At 44.5% G+C, this 12,570-nt stretch overlaps 1 protein-coding gene across 1 annotated transcript; it reads left to right on the forward strand.

Annotated features, from left to right (window-relative positions):
• Positions 1-4,347: 4,347 nt before the first annotated feature.
• On the forward strand, positions 4,348-12,028 carry insig2 (insulin induced gene 2). Its single transcript, XM_041950705.1, has 7 exons — positions 4,348-4,482; positions 6,199-6,392; positions 6,670-6,842; positions 9,114-9,238; positions 9,511-9,677; positions 10,163-10,262; positions 10,411-12,028. Exons 2-7 carry the CDS (start codon positions 6,271-6,273, stop codon positions 10,450-10,452), a joined length of 729 nt encoding a protein of 242 aa, XP_041806639.1. The 5' UTR covers positions 4,348-4,482; positions 6,199-6,270; the 3' UTR covers positions 10,453-12,028.
• Positions 12,029-12,570: the final 542 nt, after the last annotated feature.

The raw sequence follows: 12,570 nt of genomic DNA on the forward strand, positions 1-12,570 counted from the left end.
CGCTCATGCGCACCAAATTAAATTAATGGAACAAATTTCCCTCCTAATTAAGATGAAAATACGTGTCAGTTGTAACCTTGCTGAGCACTAATTATGTACAAATGATTTATCATCTGTTTCATCCTGAATAGCAATGGGCTCACCTCTCCGATAGCCCTGGCTGGCTGTTAAGAGATGGCCCCTGATTAACAGTGACAGGTTGTGCTGCGGAGAAGCTGCACGTCGCCGGCCGGCCAATCAGAGCCGGCCTGAGCTCAGACTCTCCTCCCTTCCATTAACCTACATTGAGTGTGCAGCTGAGCATCACTTTGCCTCAGCTCTCCTTCTTGTTTCTCTCCCCGGAATGAAAATAAAGTACATTCAAAGCGGAAAGGTGGGGGGAGGCAGTGTGACTGATGCAGGCTGATGGAGCAGGGGGGATGAGAGTGGCAAACCCTGAGTCGGGGATGAATCCCACTGGATGTGCCACGTGTACTGAGACTGGATTAGCGTGTGCCTGCATGATCCAACTAACCAGGAAGATGAAGCGCCTTTAACCGGCTCTCTACCTCAAATAACAAATTGAATAACGCAGAATACAGTCAAGCTCATGCATCAACATTTTAAGCTCGTCGGCGGATAATTGCCTCAAAGTGCCCCTGAACAAAAACAAGCCTGTACCTCTCTGGTTCCAGCCTGAGGCCAGCAGGTGGTGCAATAGGTTAAGGCTGCCAAAAGCTACTGTATGAAATCAAGTGGGCTAAAATATCAAAATAAACAGGGCTTCATTATACAATTACAGCATAACTGGGATATTCCATCTTCTTTCCTCCCGCCTTGCAAGTACAGATATATTTCAATGGGCAGCGGCTCTGATTAGCATTAGAATCAGAGTCCCTTGTGATGCTGAGGGACACACCGGCCAATCTGTAATCATTGTTCCGCAGGCTTGCTCACAGGGGATATAGCCCGCTTTGTCATTATCATTCAATATGCCACACACATGCTGGCATAGCTTCCGTGGTGCTGCCAGCAACAGGGCATTTGCATTTCTTCCTCATAGTCCGAAGAATTTGCAGAGACAATGATGCGCCGCAAATGACTCCTCTGTTTGCACTGCCTGAAGATGAGAGATGCCTTTCCTCCCCGCCTGCCGAGAAAAGCTCTATGTCTCATTTCCTCCTCGTGTGATTCTTCTCCTGCAATTGTCTGCGCGCGTGTCCTCAAAATGTCATTTTGTACAGGTGTCAGCTCCAGCCATTAGGGATCATTTGACTTTCTATTGTGAGTTGGGGTTATTTAGCCGACGCCTACAGTTGCCACAATTTGTGTCCATTGTTGTGGCAAATGTCAGCACGCCTGCACGGGGGAGGTACCTGTGTTCTCCAGCTCATTCCTGTCTTCAGCCGAGCTTGTCCGTCCAAACCTGGCTGCTCCCCTGCTGCCGGAGACACGGCACAGCGGCAGTTCATGCACATTCAGAGCATGTGAAGCACACACAGACAGAGAGGGAGTGCCGAGCGCTCGTTGTCAGAGCGAGCTTCTCTGCCTCGTGCCCTGTGGCTGCATATTCTCTGCGCTGATAAAATGCGTGAAGGACTCGGAAATAAGTCTTTATTTGGGTTTTGACATATTTCCCAGACAAAAACCAAACATTTTGTATAGATTTATGACCCTCACTCCAAACTGTCTCACATCTTAAGACTTAAATTTAGGCCTCACGATGCGGAGAGCTGAGGTCATCCCCAACATGTGACACATTCACTGGAGCACAAGAGCAGCAGCCATTTTCTTTTGTTGCACCCACGCCCTTTCCCCGCCTTACGCCTGCCTGCAGAGAGAATCTGCGGCGAGGTTTGAGAGGCTTGGCAAACACATCTCCCACATCACGGCTGCCTGGGGATTGGAGGACGAGGCAGGGAGGGAGGGGGTTAGAGGTTAATTATAGACAACAGAGAGGTCACAGGGCCTATTATTTTGGAGCCGGGACCTGCAACGGTCCAATGGGGATGACATTTACGACGAGGGCCCGGCCCCACCCCTCCATCACCATCCACACCCACAACCCACCCCGCGCACGCCATCACTCACATTTATACTGACGGAGCCGACAGTGGGACTCAGTGGTCTGATAATGAAAAGGCCCTTAGCGTTTGGCAGAGGCAGGATGATGAATTGAATCCCTGGCTGTTCTCTGGCTGCGTCAGGGGGCCTCCAAGTAGCCCTTGACAACTAATTGAAAGCCCCCATACCCTCCTCTTACCTACCAGACTTCCTTTATCACTCTCATTATTAGGGTTAAGTGAGTCTCCCATGGGACTGTGAGAGGTGTAGAACTTGCCGAGTCATCGTATTAGATAAAAAATAAATGGCGAAAGCATAAATTAATCACTGCAGCTGCCTGAATGTGAGGATAGTGAGTTCCAGCCACGTGCAGGTCCTTCTCGCCGGTCCTGAAGGTTTGTGGTCACGGTGTGTGTACCCGACGAAAATGGCATAACATAAAAGGACGTGAAAAAAATGTTTATTATAGTTATTATAGTCAACAAATCCCACCCACAATAATTATACACCACAACTACTGTGTGTGTGTGTGTGTGTGTGTGTGTGTGTGTGTGTGTGTGTGTGTGTGTTCCTCTGAGCCACAGAGCTCCATTAAAACACATCAGTGAGCCTCACTGTTCCACTGGCTGACATGTTCCTTCATTACCACGAACACACACACACACACTCGTTTATTTTAACTCAGTCCCACACACACACCGTCCTGCTGTCACGAATATTCACTACAGAATCAAACGTGGATTCATCCGCTGCTGAAAATAGTCCCCAACAAACGCACTACTTCCTTCTGTCCTAGAAAGGTAGTACACAACTAACACACTGGTGGTGAAAACATAGAATAATATCTTATCCAACACTTAGTGCTGTTGCAGCTGATCTTTCTTGTAAAGATATCCTCTTTTTAACTTCCTTATATTCTTTTTTTAATGAACTAGATGTCATAACAGTTGGCGTAGTCTTGCTGTGGCAAGATTTTAGAAATACTGAAGTCGTCCAGTCACTAACCAAACCCTGCAAAACATTTTGGGTGCAAAGAAAATCACAAAAATTCTACCTTTCACTTAATTTAATTAAAATTAAATTGTTTGTTGTCTGATATATTTTCTGTAAATTGCATCAACCCACAGGTGGCAGGTAGGTAACCTTATTACGCAAATGTATTAATTTTAGTTAAATATTTTTAATTATATATATTTTTGCTAATTCTAACTTGTTCACAAAATATTTGGCTCAGCCTTGAAATCCAACATGTTTCACATGAGCATCCAGCTACAGAATGTTAACTCCTCTTCATGTCAATATGACTTGAACTTTATCCAGAACCATCCCTGAGGTGTGACCGGCTGTCCTCAGTGGTAGCTGCTGCCATGTGTTCAGACATGTTCTTCACACTCACACGCAGTCAAAAAGACCACTTAGAGGAGTTCAGTGCACAGTCCAGTTTTATGTGGTCAACTTATGTTTAAATGTAATTAGCTTTAAATGAAACTTTCAATAAATATGTAAATAAATATTTACTAATCTAATTTGTCAATTTCTTTTCCCTTCTCTGTTTCTTTGGCACATCACAGGTAAAAACAGCAGCTCGCTCTGATCTTTTTCAGCTGGGATTTTTTAAATCTGTACCACAAAAACTACTTTTTGTTTTTTTTATGTTACAGTTGTTTATGTTCAAACTATTGTGTAGCCAGGTATAATCCCTGAAACCCCATCACGAGCAGCAGGCCTCAGTATGCTGAATACAGGATGGAGTGTAAATGGGATTTAGGATTAAGAGTGATCCACTCCGCACTGTGACTTTCTCACCTCTGCATCCCTGTAAGCCTATTAGACCACAAGAGCAAATCAAATATGTTGTGGATGAAAACAGTGTGTGTGTGTGTGTGTGTGTGTAATGACTTCAGGATCCTGCTGGTTATTTTCTGTGGCTGAAAGCTGGAGGGCTGCACTAACCACCAGGAGATTTGTCAATTTTATAGTTATTATAAAAAGCCACAAATTACATGGTTATTTAACAGCTAGAAGAAGAAAAAAAACAGAGTGCTCTTAGACATAACATTTCTCTCATCTAATTCGCAGGTTCAATAAATGACATTCACATGTAAAATTTAAGAATGAACATTTAAATATTAAATATGAGCCTCATTGTATCATCCAGCTGTTCGTGACCTCTGCAGGTTTACAGGAATTCTGTTTGGGCTAATCCATGGACCGCGAGCACTAATCACGTGATCACGTCAGCTTTGTGTAACGTGGTTACGTCATGCCTTTGGACTCCCATTGGTTGTTCATTCAGCTTAGCAGCCGGAAGTAGTCTCAGGAGGGAGAGTAGGCTAATTAATGTTTCCGTGTATTGCAGACAAGTATTACATGCCGAGTTATTTAAAATGACATATGACATCTATGATTGTATTCGCGGAACGTCTCTGTCAACATGAGGTAAGAGTTATCATTGAACTCAGCCGGTGTGCTACGACGGCTAGTTGTTAATGAGCAGTTTAGCTAGCCGTTTAGCTATTACATATAATCAGGCTAACGTTAGCAAACTAACGTCAATCCAACTTGGCATATCCGATGCCATCACAACTATTTAGTCATTATTACTGTTTAATTAAGGTGTTTCGTTGTTGTTTTATTATACTTACTCATCAGCAGCTACTAGTGTAAGACAGGCAAATGCTATTGACACTGCTTGATAATTCTGGGTTAGCGTTGGACTAAGTTCATCAGGTTGCTAGTTAATTACTCTAAATTAGCCACTCTGTTGTTTGTGAAGTTGTCATACAAGCACACCGGTTATAATGTAAAATGTGTTACCGTTATGCTTCAGGTGACCGTACAGAGTCACATGAGGCGAACTGTACCCAGTGTGTGCCTCTCATTATCACTGCATGAGAGGCACAGGCTGGGGCTAAAGGTGAGTGCAGTCCGACAGAAGCCAGCTGAATGCAGGCAGGTAACTCTCTCATCACTAATTTAATGAGGTACAAACTGTGGCTTGTTGATGGAAAAGTGGTGCAACTTGTTAGCAACAGTATCATCAGTTACTAGCACGAAATTAGCCCTTACAACCAGTGTTACACTTGATACAGTGAGGCAGTGAGCACAATGCAGAGCACAAGGCTGGCATAGAAATTACATGTAATTCCTGCCTCTGATGACACTGAAAAGTATCTGATCAGCTGAGCATCTAAAACCTAGATGGTGGTAATTTTATCATTTCGAGACAGAGTCTGGAGCTGCTCTGGTCCTAGTGAATGAGGTAATAACAGCAAAAACATGTGACAGCAGGCTTCAGAACCAGGATCAGTTTCTAGGCTGAGTATTTTACGTTGAAGCATACACTTTGTTTCTCATTAGCTCTCCATGTACACAGTGTCAACAACAAATGTTCCTAAAGGTACACACAGACATGTCATACTGTATTGCGTCATATTGAGAGGTGTCCTCGCCATTTGTGTCAGAGGGGTGGACTAAATGTTGAGTCAGCACCTCTCTGAAACAGTTTCAACAATTAACTCTAAACTTTGACCTTTAATGAAAGCAGGATCCATCGCAGGATTGTTTAATAGACAGTTTTAGATGACAGTACTTTTAACAGGGTGTATATACACACAGACAGTGTCTATATACAGGTACACATTTGCTGTAAACAGTACAGGTTCAGAATAGGACAAAACTGCACAGGACAGTAAAGATTAGTGATAATGTAATAAGTTACATAACTAAACAGTAGAGTACAGTACGTGGCTTGTATGTGTTTATTGGTTGAATACACAATGGGTCCTTATGATTAAAAGTACAATATATGTTTTTATGTGTTGTCAAAACATATATAAGGACTAATTGTATTTTTTTAATCTTTTCTTCATCACCTTCTATCTTTAAATAGTACATCTGATACATTTCCTCCATAAATCACAACACACCGCTGTTAGTGTGTATTGCTCACCAGTCCTGGAGGCCCTGTAGTCAGTGAAGAGACATTTGGTTTTAATATCTTCATCATCTTACAATATAAATGTGTCTTCAAACAGATGTACTGTATGTGTGTGTTTGTGGATACTCACAATATAAAATCACAAAAATGGCATGATGTAGGTTGTGTTGTTGTTTTTCAGTCTGTCCTGATTTCGTGCCTGTGCTGTTTTTCAGCTTGGTCGGGGATGTCAGGGGAGGACACTGAACTCACACACTGTTGTATATCATCCTGACTGAGGCTTACGAATGTCCCGAACACTGACAGCCATGAGCGACAGCGCAGTGACCAGCAGCCAGCAGCAGTGGTCGGGGTCCGGGCAGCCGCCACGGCCTTCCCAGGGCCCCTATATCTCAGTCATCACCAACAGGTTAGCTCTGCATATCCTCTACATAAACTAACCTCAAGAAGATTATGACCAAAGGCATGGTTTTTAAACCCACAACCCCCATAATGCCTTTTTTGTTGTCTTTGCTATATGTAAAGTAGCTATGGGAGGATGTGCAGGTGTATGCTCGATGTGGGAAGCAGTTCACTGTCTTAATGTACTTTGAGGCCCTGAACTCCTGTCATGTTGTGTCAGTTTGCCCTATAAACCCCTGGAGGCATTTTCAAAGTATCCTGACTACTTGTGCTCTGCATTGTAGGACCACCAACCTGGTGATCCGAGGGGCCATGCTGTTCTCTGTGGGCGTCTTCCTGGCCCTGGTGCTGAACTTACTTCAGGTGCAGAGAAACGTCACCCTCTTTCCCCCCGATGTCATCAGCAGTATCTTCTCCTCGGCCTGGTGGGTGCCGCCATGCTGTGGCACAGCCTCGGGTATGTGAACGCGCTCTGCATACGGAGTGAAACAGTCCTGTCTGCTTTCATCTCGGCCGGGAGACCTTTTTAAGATTTCACACCTTTCATAAACACATTAAGTGACACTTTAATAAAGCATGTGGCATCAGAGTGCAAACCAAAGCGGCTTAGGTCACATCATGAGGCAGTTCAACCACACTGAACACATGAAGTGATTAAAGAAGACTTAGATGATTAGTTTAAAGGTCAGTTTATGCTGGAAAGGGAAAAGCGAGGGGGGAGACGCAATATTGTTTAAATGTGGGTATAATGATGTTCATTTTCAGACTGTTTGACCTGGAAGCATTCACAGTGATGGGCTCGATCAAACTGCGTGAGGTGGGTGTGAATTAGGGGTGTGCCATCTCAGATCAGTCACAATAATAATAATAATAATGGTGTCGTAATGCTACGCACAGCAACAACAAACATGGCTGAAAGTTAAGTAGCATTACTACTGAGTCGGCAGTTCAGGAGTTGGTCCAAAAAAGGGAGCGACGTAAACACAACAAACTAATTTCACAACCTCAAACAGAAGCTCCCGGTCAGACGACGAGAACTCAAATCCTGCGAGGAGAGTTCAGAGCGTTCTGGATTTAATGCTTTAACAATAAGATTCACAAGACAACGGTGCATTGTGGTGGTTGTACGCCATCGCCTGGAGACGAGAAGTATTTAATTTCAGAGCTAACAAACAAGTAAGCGAATAAACATCCACAACAATCCTTTACAGAAGCTACGGAGCTGATCAGGTGAAGAAAATAAGTCAGCCCTGCAGCTGTAGCACACTGTTGTTGTTGGTTGTAGCGCTGCAGTAGAAAGTGGATAATGGTGGTCAGTAGATTACACTTTCATTTCATAATATGAATGGAATATGTCTCCAGATTATTTCAGTTATCATAAAACCTTAATTTCCCCGACTGGGGATTTATAAAGTCTTATCTTACCTTACCTTAACTGTCAGTCAAGCTTCATATTTCATGTCAGTGACCTAAAGACACGTGTGAACGGTTTGGCACAGGGGTCAGTTGTAGTCATTAACTTGATCTGTGTTATATGGACCAATCAAAATAAAATCACGATGTATATCGAATAGATGTTTTTATTTTATTAAGCTCAACAAATATTGATCGCAGAAATGAAAATGGTTTTGTGGAGTTACATAAGAGTATACACAGCGCATTGCATTAAGATAAAGCATATGTGGACCACGCAGGAGTGTAGCTGCACACACACAAACACACAGCTTTACATATGAATGCACAACATGCACAACATGCCCACCAGGCTCGACTCTTCGGCGTTATTGAAATGTCGTCCCCTGGGTGTGAAGCTGAGGATGGAAACGCAGCTCAGTGCTGCTGCTCCCCAGAGGCTCAACACAAAGCACAACAGCCTGGGGCTCTCTTCCTCCCCAGACACACCACGCCTCCTGCAGGAGCCCGTCACTTCCACTTGTTGCTAACACACACACACACACACACACACACCAGGGGACCCCAGGGGAGGGCTGCTGCATTCTGTTGACACTGCAAAAATGAATTTGTTTTGAAGCCACGTTAGTTGTGTGAGAGGTTATCAGGATGTGAGCTGCAGAGAACATGAGAACTCTGTGAAGAGTCATGGGCACATTTACGTTTGTCCTCACACCGTGAAGTGAGGAAAACCAGCTGATCTGCAGCAGCGACTGAACAGCTTCATGTGGAACAGCCTCAGTTTTGCTTTCGTTCCAGCTGCAGATCAGATCCTGCTGTGTTTAACATGTTATCTATGCGTCGGGACTCGTCTTGCAGGTGTTCGGTGCTCGTTAGGTGTTAGTCGGACTGCTAATCCAGTACATGAGGTAGTCGTTCAATGCACAAACAGTCTGTAAAGACAGTGCTGTGTGTATGGAGGGATTATGAGACAATGGACCTCTGGGCACAGACATGTAAAAGGCCCCCCGACCCCCCCATACATACGAGTAGAACAGCCAGACTTGAGGGCCTTTTGTAGGGCGGCCGGGTTTGTGGTGTTTTGTGTCTCTTTTTAGTTGTTTTTGTCGCGTCAAACAGGCTCTGTCCTCTCGGGCCCCTGCGCCTGTGCCCGGTAGGCCCCTTCAGTAATCCTCCCATGGCTGCGTGAGTGTGCCATCAGAATAGCGTGAATGCTATCTGAATGCCTCCTCTCAGCAAAACAATACCCCGTGTGACATGAGTGAAACAGGTCGTGTTGCCTCCACGTTGATTCTCTCTCCTCTCTCTCCTGCAGCGATGATCGGGCTGCTGTACCCCTGCATCGACAGACGACTGGGCGAGCCGCACAAGTTCAAGCGGGAATGGTCCAGCGTGATGCGCTGTGTGGCTGTGTTTGTGGGCATCAACCACGCCAGCGCTGTATCCTTAAATCTCTTTTCCTGTGTGCTGGAGGGAAAACCAGCCGGTCTGTCTCAGACGTCCCCCCAGTGAGTGTAGGCCGTGTTGTAAACCAGTGTTTATTTACACAGGAACACGGTTCAGTGCTTGATCCCTATGATTAGATGACTAAGTAGGTAAAAGGTGGAGACACATGTGCCTGAACAGCACAGCTGCACTGTAGCACAGTTATGTAAATACAGTTTGGAGCCGCCAGCCACCGACTGCCTGGTCCTTGACCCCCCTGCTGTCAGAAAGTGGACTTTGCCAACAACGTCCAGCTGTCTCTGACTCTGGCGGCGCTCTCCATCGGCCTGTGGTGGACGTTCGACCGTTCCCGCAGCGGCTTTATCCTGGGAGTCAGCATCGCCCTGCTGGCAACGCTGGCCACCCAGCTCCTGGTTTACAATGGAGTCTTTCAGTAAGTCCCCCCCCACACACCTTCACGTATTGATCCAGTCCCAATGAGCAGGGACGAGGAAGACGAGGAGGACCCGCAGGATTTGAGAAAGAAACAAATTCTTAATCACCACCAAGAAAAAATGAATTAGATAACACAAACTGAAGTACAACAGGAAACCCTGCAGGCAGTCATGTAGTATCTCTGTGTATTGATTGCAGTAGCTGCAGTATGTATCCACACCCTCCACCAGCAGTGACGGGCCTGGCTAATTCCTGAAAAAACACTGGATTTTTTTGCAGTTTTAAATACAGTTTGGGCGACTTCAATGACTCAGTGGGATTTTAGTTGGACTTTATTCCTGATGACAAACCAACAGCATCACACAAAACTTTGAGCTTTTATGAAACAGTCAAACCAGCAAAGTCCGAGCAAAGGTTGACAGGTCGGTGTTATATGTTGTTATATTGTTTGAAGTGGCTGTCATGTGCTTGTTCTCTGCGCAGGTATACGTCTCCAGATTTCCTGTATATCCGCTCCTGGTTGCCGTGCATCTTCTTTGCGGGGGTGATAACTATGGGAAACATCGGACGGCAGCTCGCCTTGGTGAGAAGCTGGAGTCATGGCAGGAAATTAACCAGAACTCTGCTGAATGAGTGTTTAATTAACGCTGGTTTTGTTCAGGTTGTCTTGAACGTGGATTCAGCAGATGTGTGTCTGAAGGTTTTTCCTGCTCTTGTGTTTTTTTTTTCAGTATGAATATAAGTTCATTCAGGAAAAGACCCATCAGGACTGATGGATCTCTTGGGCATTTGCATGCAGCGTCGACCAGGACTGGCTGGTCCCGGATGAGCCGGTCAGGCACGTCGGACGAGTCCCGAGCTCCTGATTGGCTGCTTTCTGCCGGACTAAACAGTATTTTTGATTGGCTCTCGGTTCGGCCGCCGGCCGCGGTCGGACCTGAGCCGAAGGGACGGCGAGAGCAGAGTTTGTTGTGTTTTTTTCTTCGGTGCAGTTTATCTCTACTTACCTGGAAAGGGATTAGCGGCGAGGCGTCTATCGTTCTTCAGATCAGCTCGAATGTTTGAAACCTTTGGCTCCATTGTGCCAAACGCAGTCACACAGGGGATCAGTCTTAAAGTCTGCTCTTATCTGCTGATTCTTTCCCATCCTTCACGTATCAGTGGAGAACACACAGCCCAGTTAACGTGTATCTGAAGAGATATGCATCTGTATCCCAGACCTTTTTATTGTATGTAATTATTAGCTTATATCTACATTTATATTCTCTGATAAAGGAATGATGATGTGGCTGTGAGGACTCACGGCGTTCAGTGTTCAGCTGCTGTGGGTGTGATGTACAGTATCATCAGATCCAAAGAATGAAAGGATTCATGAAGCTTTAGAGGCTTTGTGTTCATACGAATGATGTAAGTGGAAATTAGTTTTATTCATATATAAACGGTGAGTTTTAAGCACATTAAGACATTTTTTAAATTGTAGGATGTTTTTAATACTTTATTTCAGGGAGCAACATTTGTCTAAATATATATATATATATATATATATATATATCTGTAGCCTTCTCAGTTTCCTGCTAAAAACAGCAGGAATGCCAAATTTCCCCACTTACTGTCTTCATAGTGTTAAATACCTAAAACATATGACAGTAGATAAAGGAGACAGGTAGTTAGAACTTAAAGTAGAATCAAACAGTCCATCTCTGATCGTATGTATGATCCTGTATAACTCGCTGTCTCAGCTTTGATATTTACAGACGCAGAAACGATGAACTGATCTTTGTTGATGTCTCACCGGCTCATGAAGGACACGCGGCGTTATGAGTGTGAGGTATTGGACGGATCCCGTCTGCAGGCGTGTTTTCGAGCTCACTGGATCCGCAGCACTGCACACGTTCCTTTGTTCCGGCTGGAGGATTCGCTGCAGGAGATGTTTCCTCTGCTGTTAACGCAGCTACATGACTGTTAGACCAGCAGCGTTCACAGTCTGCTCCGTGTGTGTGTGCTGGGTGGATGAGCTGAGAAACAAAGAAGAAATCCTGCAGAATAAAAGCAGTGCACCTGTAAGAGGTGTGACTGGAACATTTTTCTAAGAATTTGGAATAATTAGATTTGCAGCATTTAAGACAGGAACTATAAAAACAGTGTTTTTGTAATATTCCTTGATAGAGATTAGAGAAATGTGCAGTTTGTTTTATATCAGCTGTGTAGCAACTGTAAATATGTCAGAATGTGAGAAATGCTTCCTTCAGGATGGATTGTATTGTGGTCAAACAGGGATTCGTAGTTCCACTCACTGAAACACCCTCTGAAGCATGAACATGTGGAATAAAGATCATGGCCTTTTGGTAACTGCCTCTGATTTCTCTGGTCGCCTCTCGCAGCTTCAGATGGTAACACGAGCTCCATGGATGCAGCCTGATGGAGGAACACGTGACGGTGTAAATAATAGATTTCCTTCTCTGCTTTTAACCTCAATGTTACAGAAATGTCGGCAGCGAAAAAAGCTACAAACAAGACGGAACAGAAAGAAGAACATCAGATTAAATGGAACCCTAAACGAGCTCTAATGAAAAGCTTGATGAGAGACACAACCTGAATAATGAAACAATAACAATAATACAGAGACCACAGTGATTCACATTTTTACAAAGTTTGGGATGCAGGAGATTCAGGCCGAGTGATGGTTCAGGTGCCTTCACACCTGAGGAGGATCCCTCCAACATGGACACGGTCAGAACACGTTCATTAACATTATTAGTTCTGTTCTCACCTGTTCAGAAACTTCATCAAGAGTTTTCAACTTCAGGGGACAAAGTCCTTTTTTTTTTTTTTTTTTTTCTGGGGGTGGGGGGTGTTATTGCAAGATGTAGATTCAAGATTCTTTATTGTCA

This window comes from Chelmon rostratus, chromosome 13 (assembly GCF_017976325.1).
Source record: "Chelmon rostratus isolate fCheRos1 chromosome 13, fCheRos1.pri, whole genome shotgun sequence".
Lineage (NCBI taxonomy): Eukaryota > Metazoa > Chordata > Actinopteri > Chaetodontiformes > Chaetodontidae > Chelmon > Chelmon rostratus.

Coding starts and splice junctions, on each gene's coding strand:
- insig2 (XM_041950705.1), top strand. CDS start 6,271: ATGTCCCGAACACTGACAGCCATGAGCGACAGCGCAGTGACCAGCAGC. Junction 9,239..9,510: donor GCATCAACCACGCCAGCGCT/GTATCCTTAAAT, acceptor CCCTGCTGTCAG/AAAGTGGACTTTGCCAACAA. Junction 9,678..10,162: donor GTTTACAATGGAGTCTTTCA/GTAAGTCCCCCC, acceptor TTCTCTGCGCAG/GTATACGTCTCCAGATTTCC.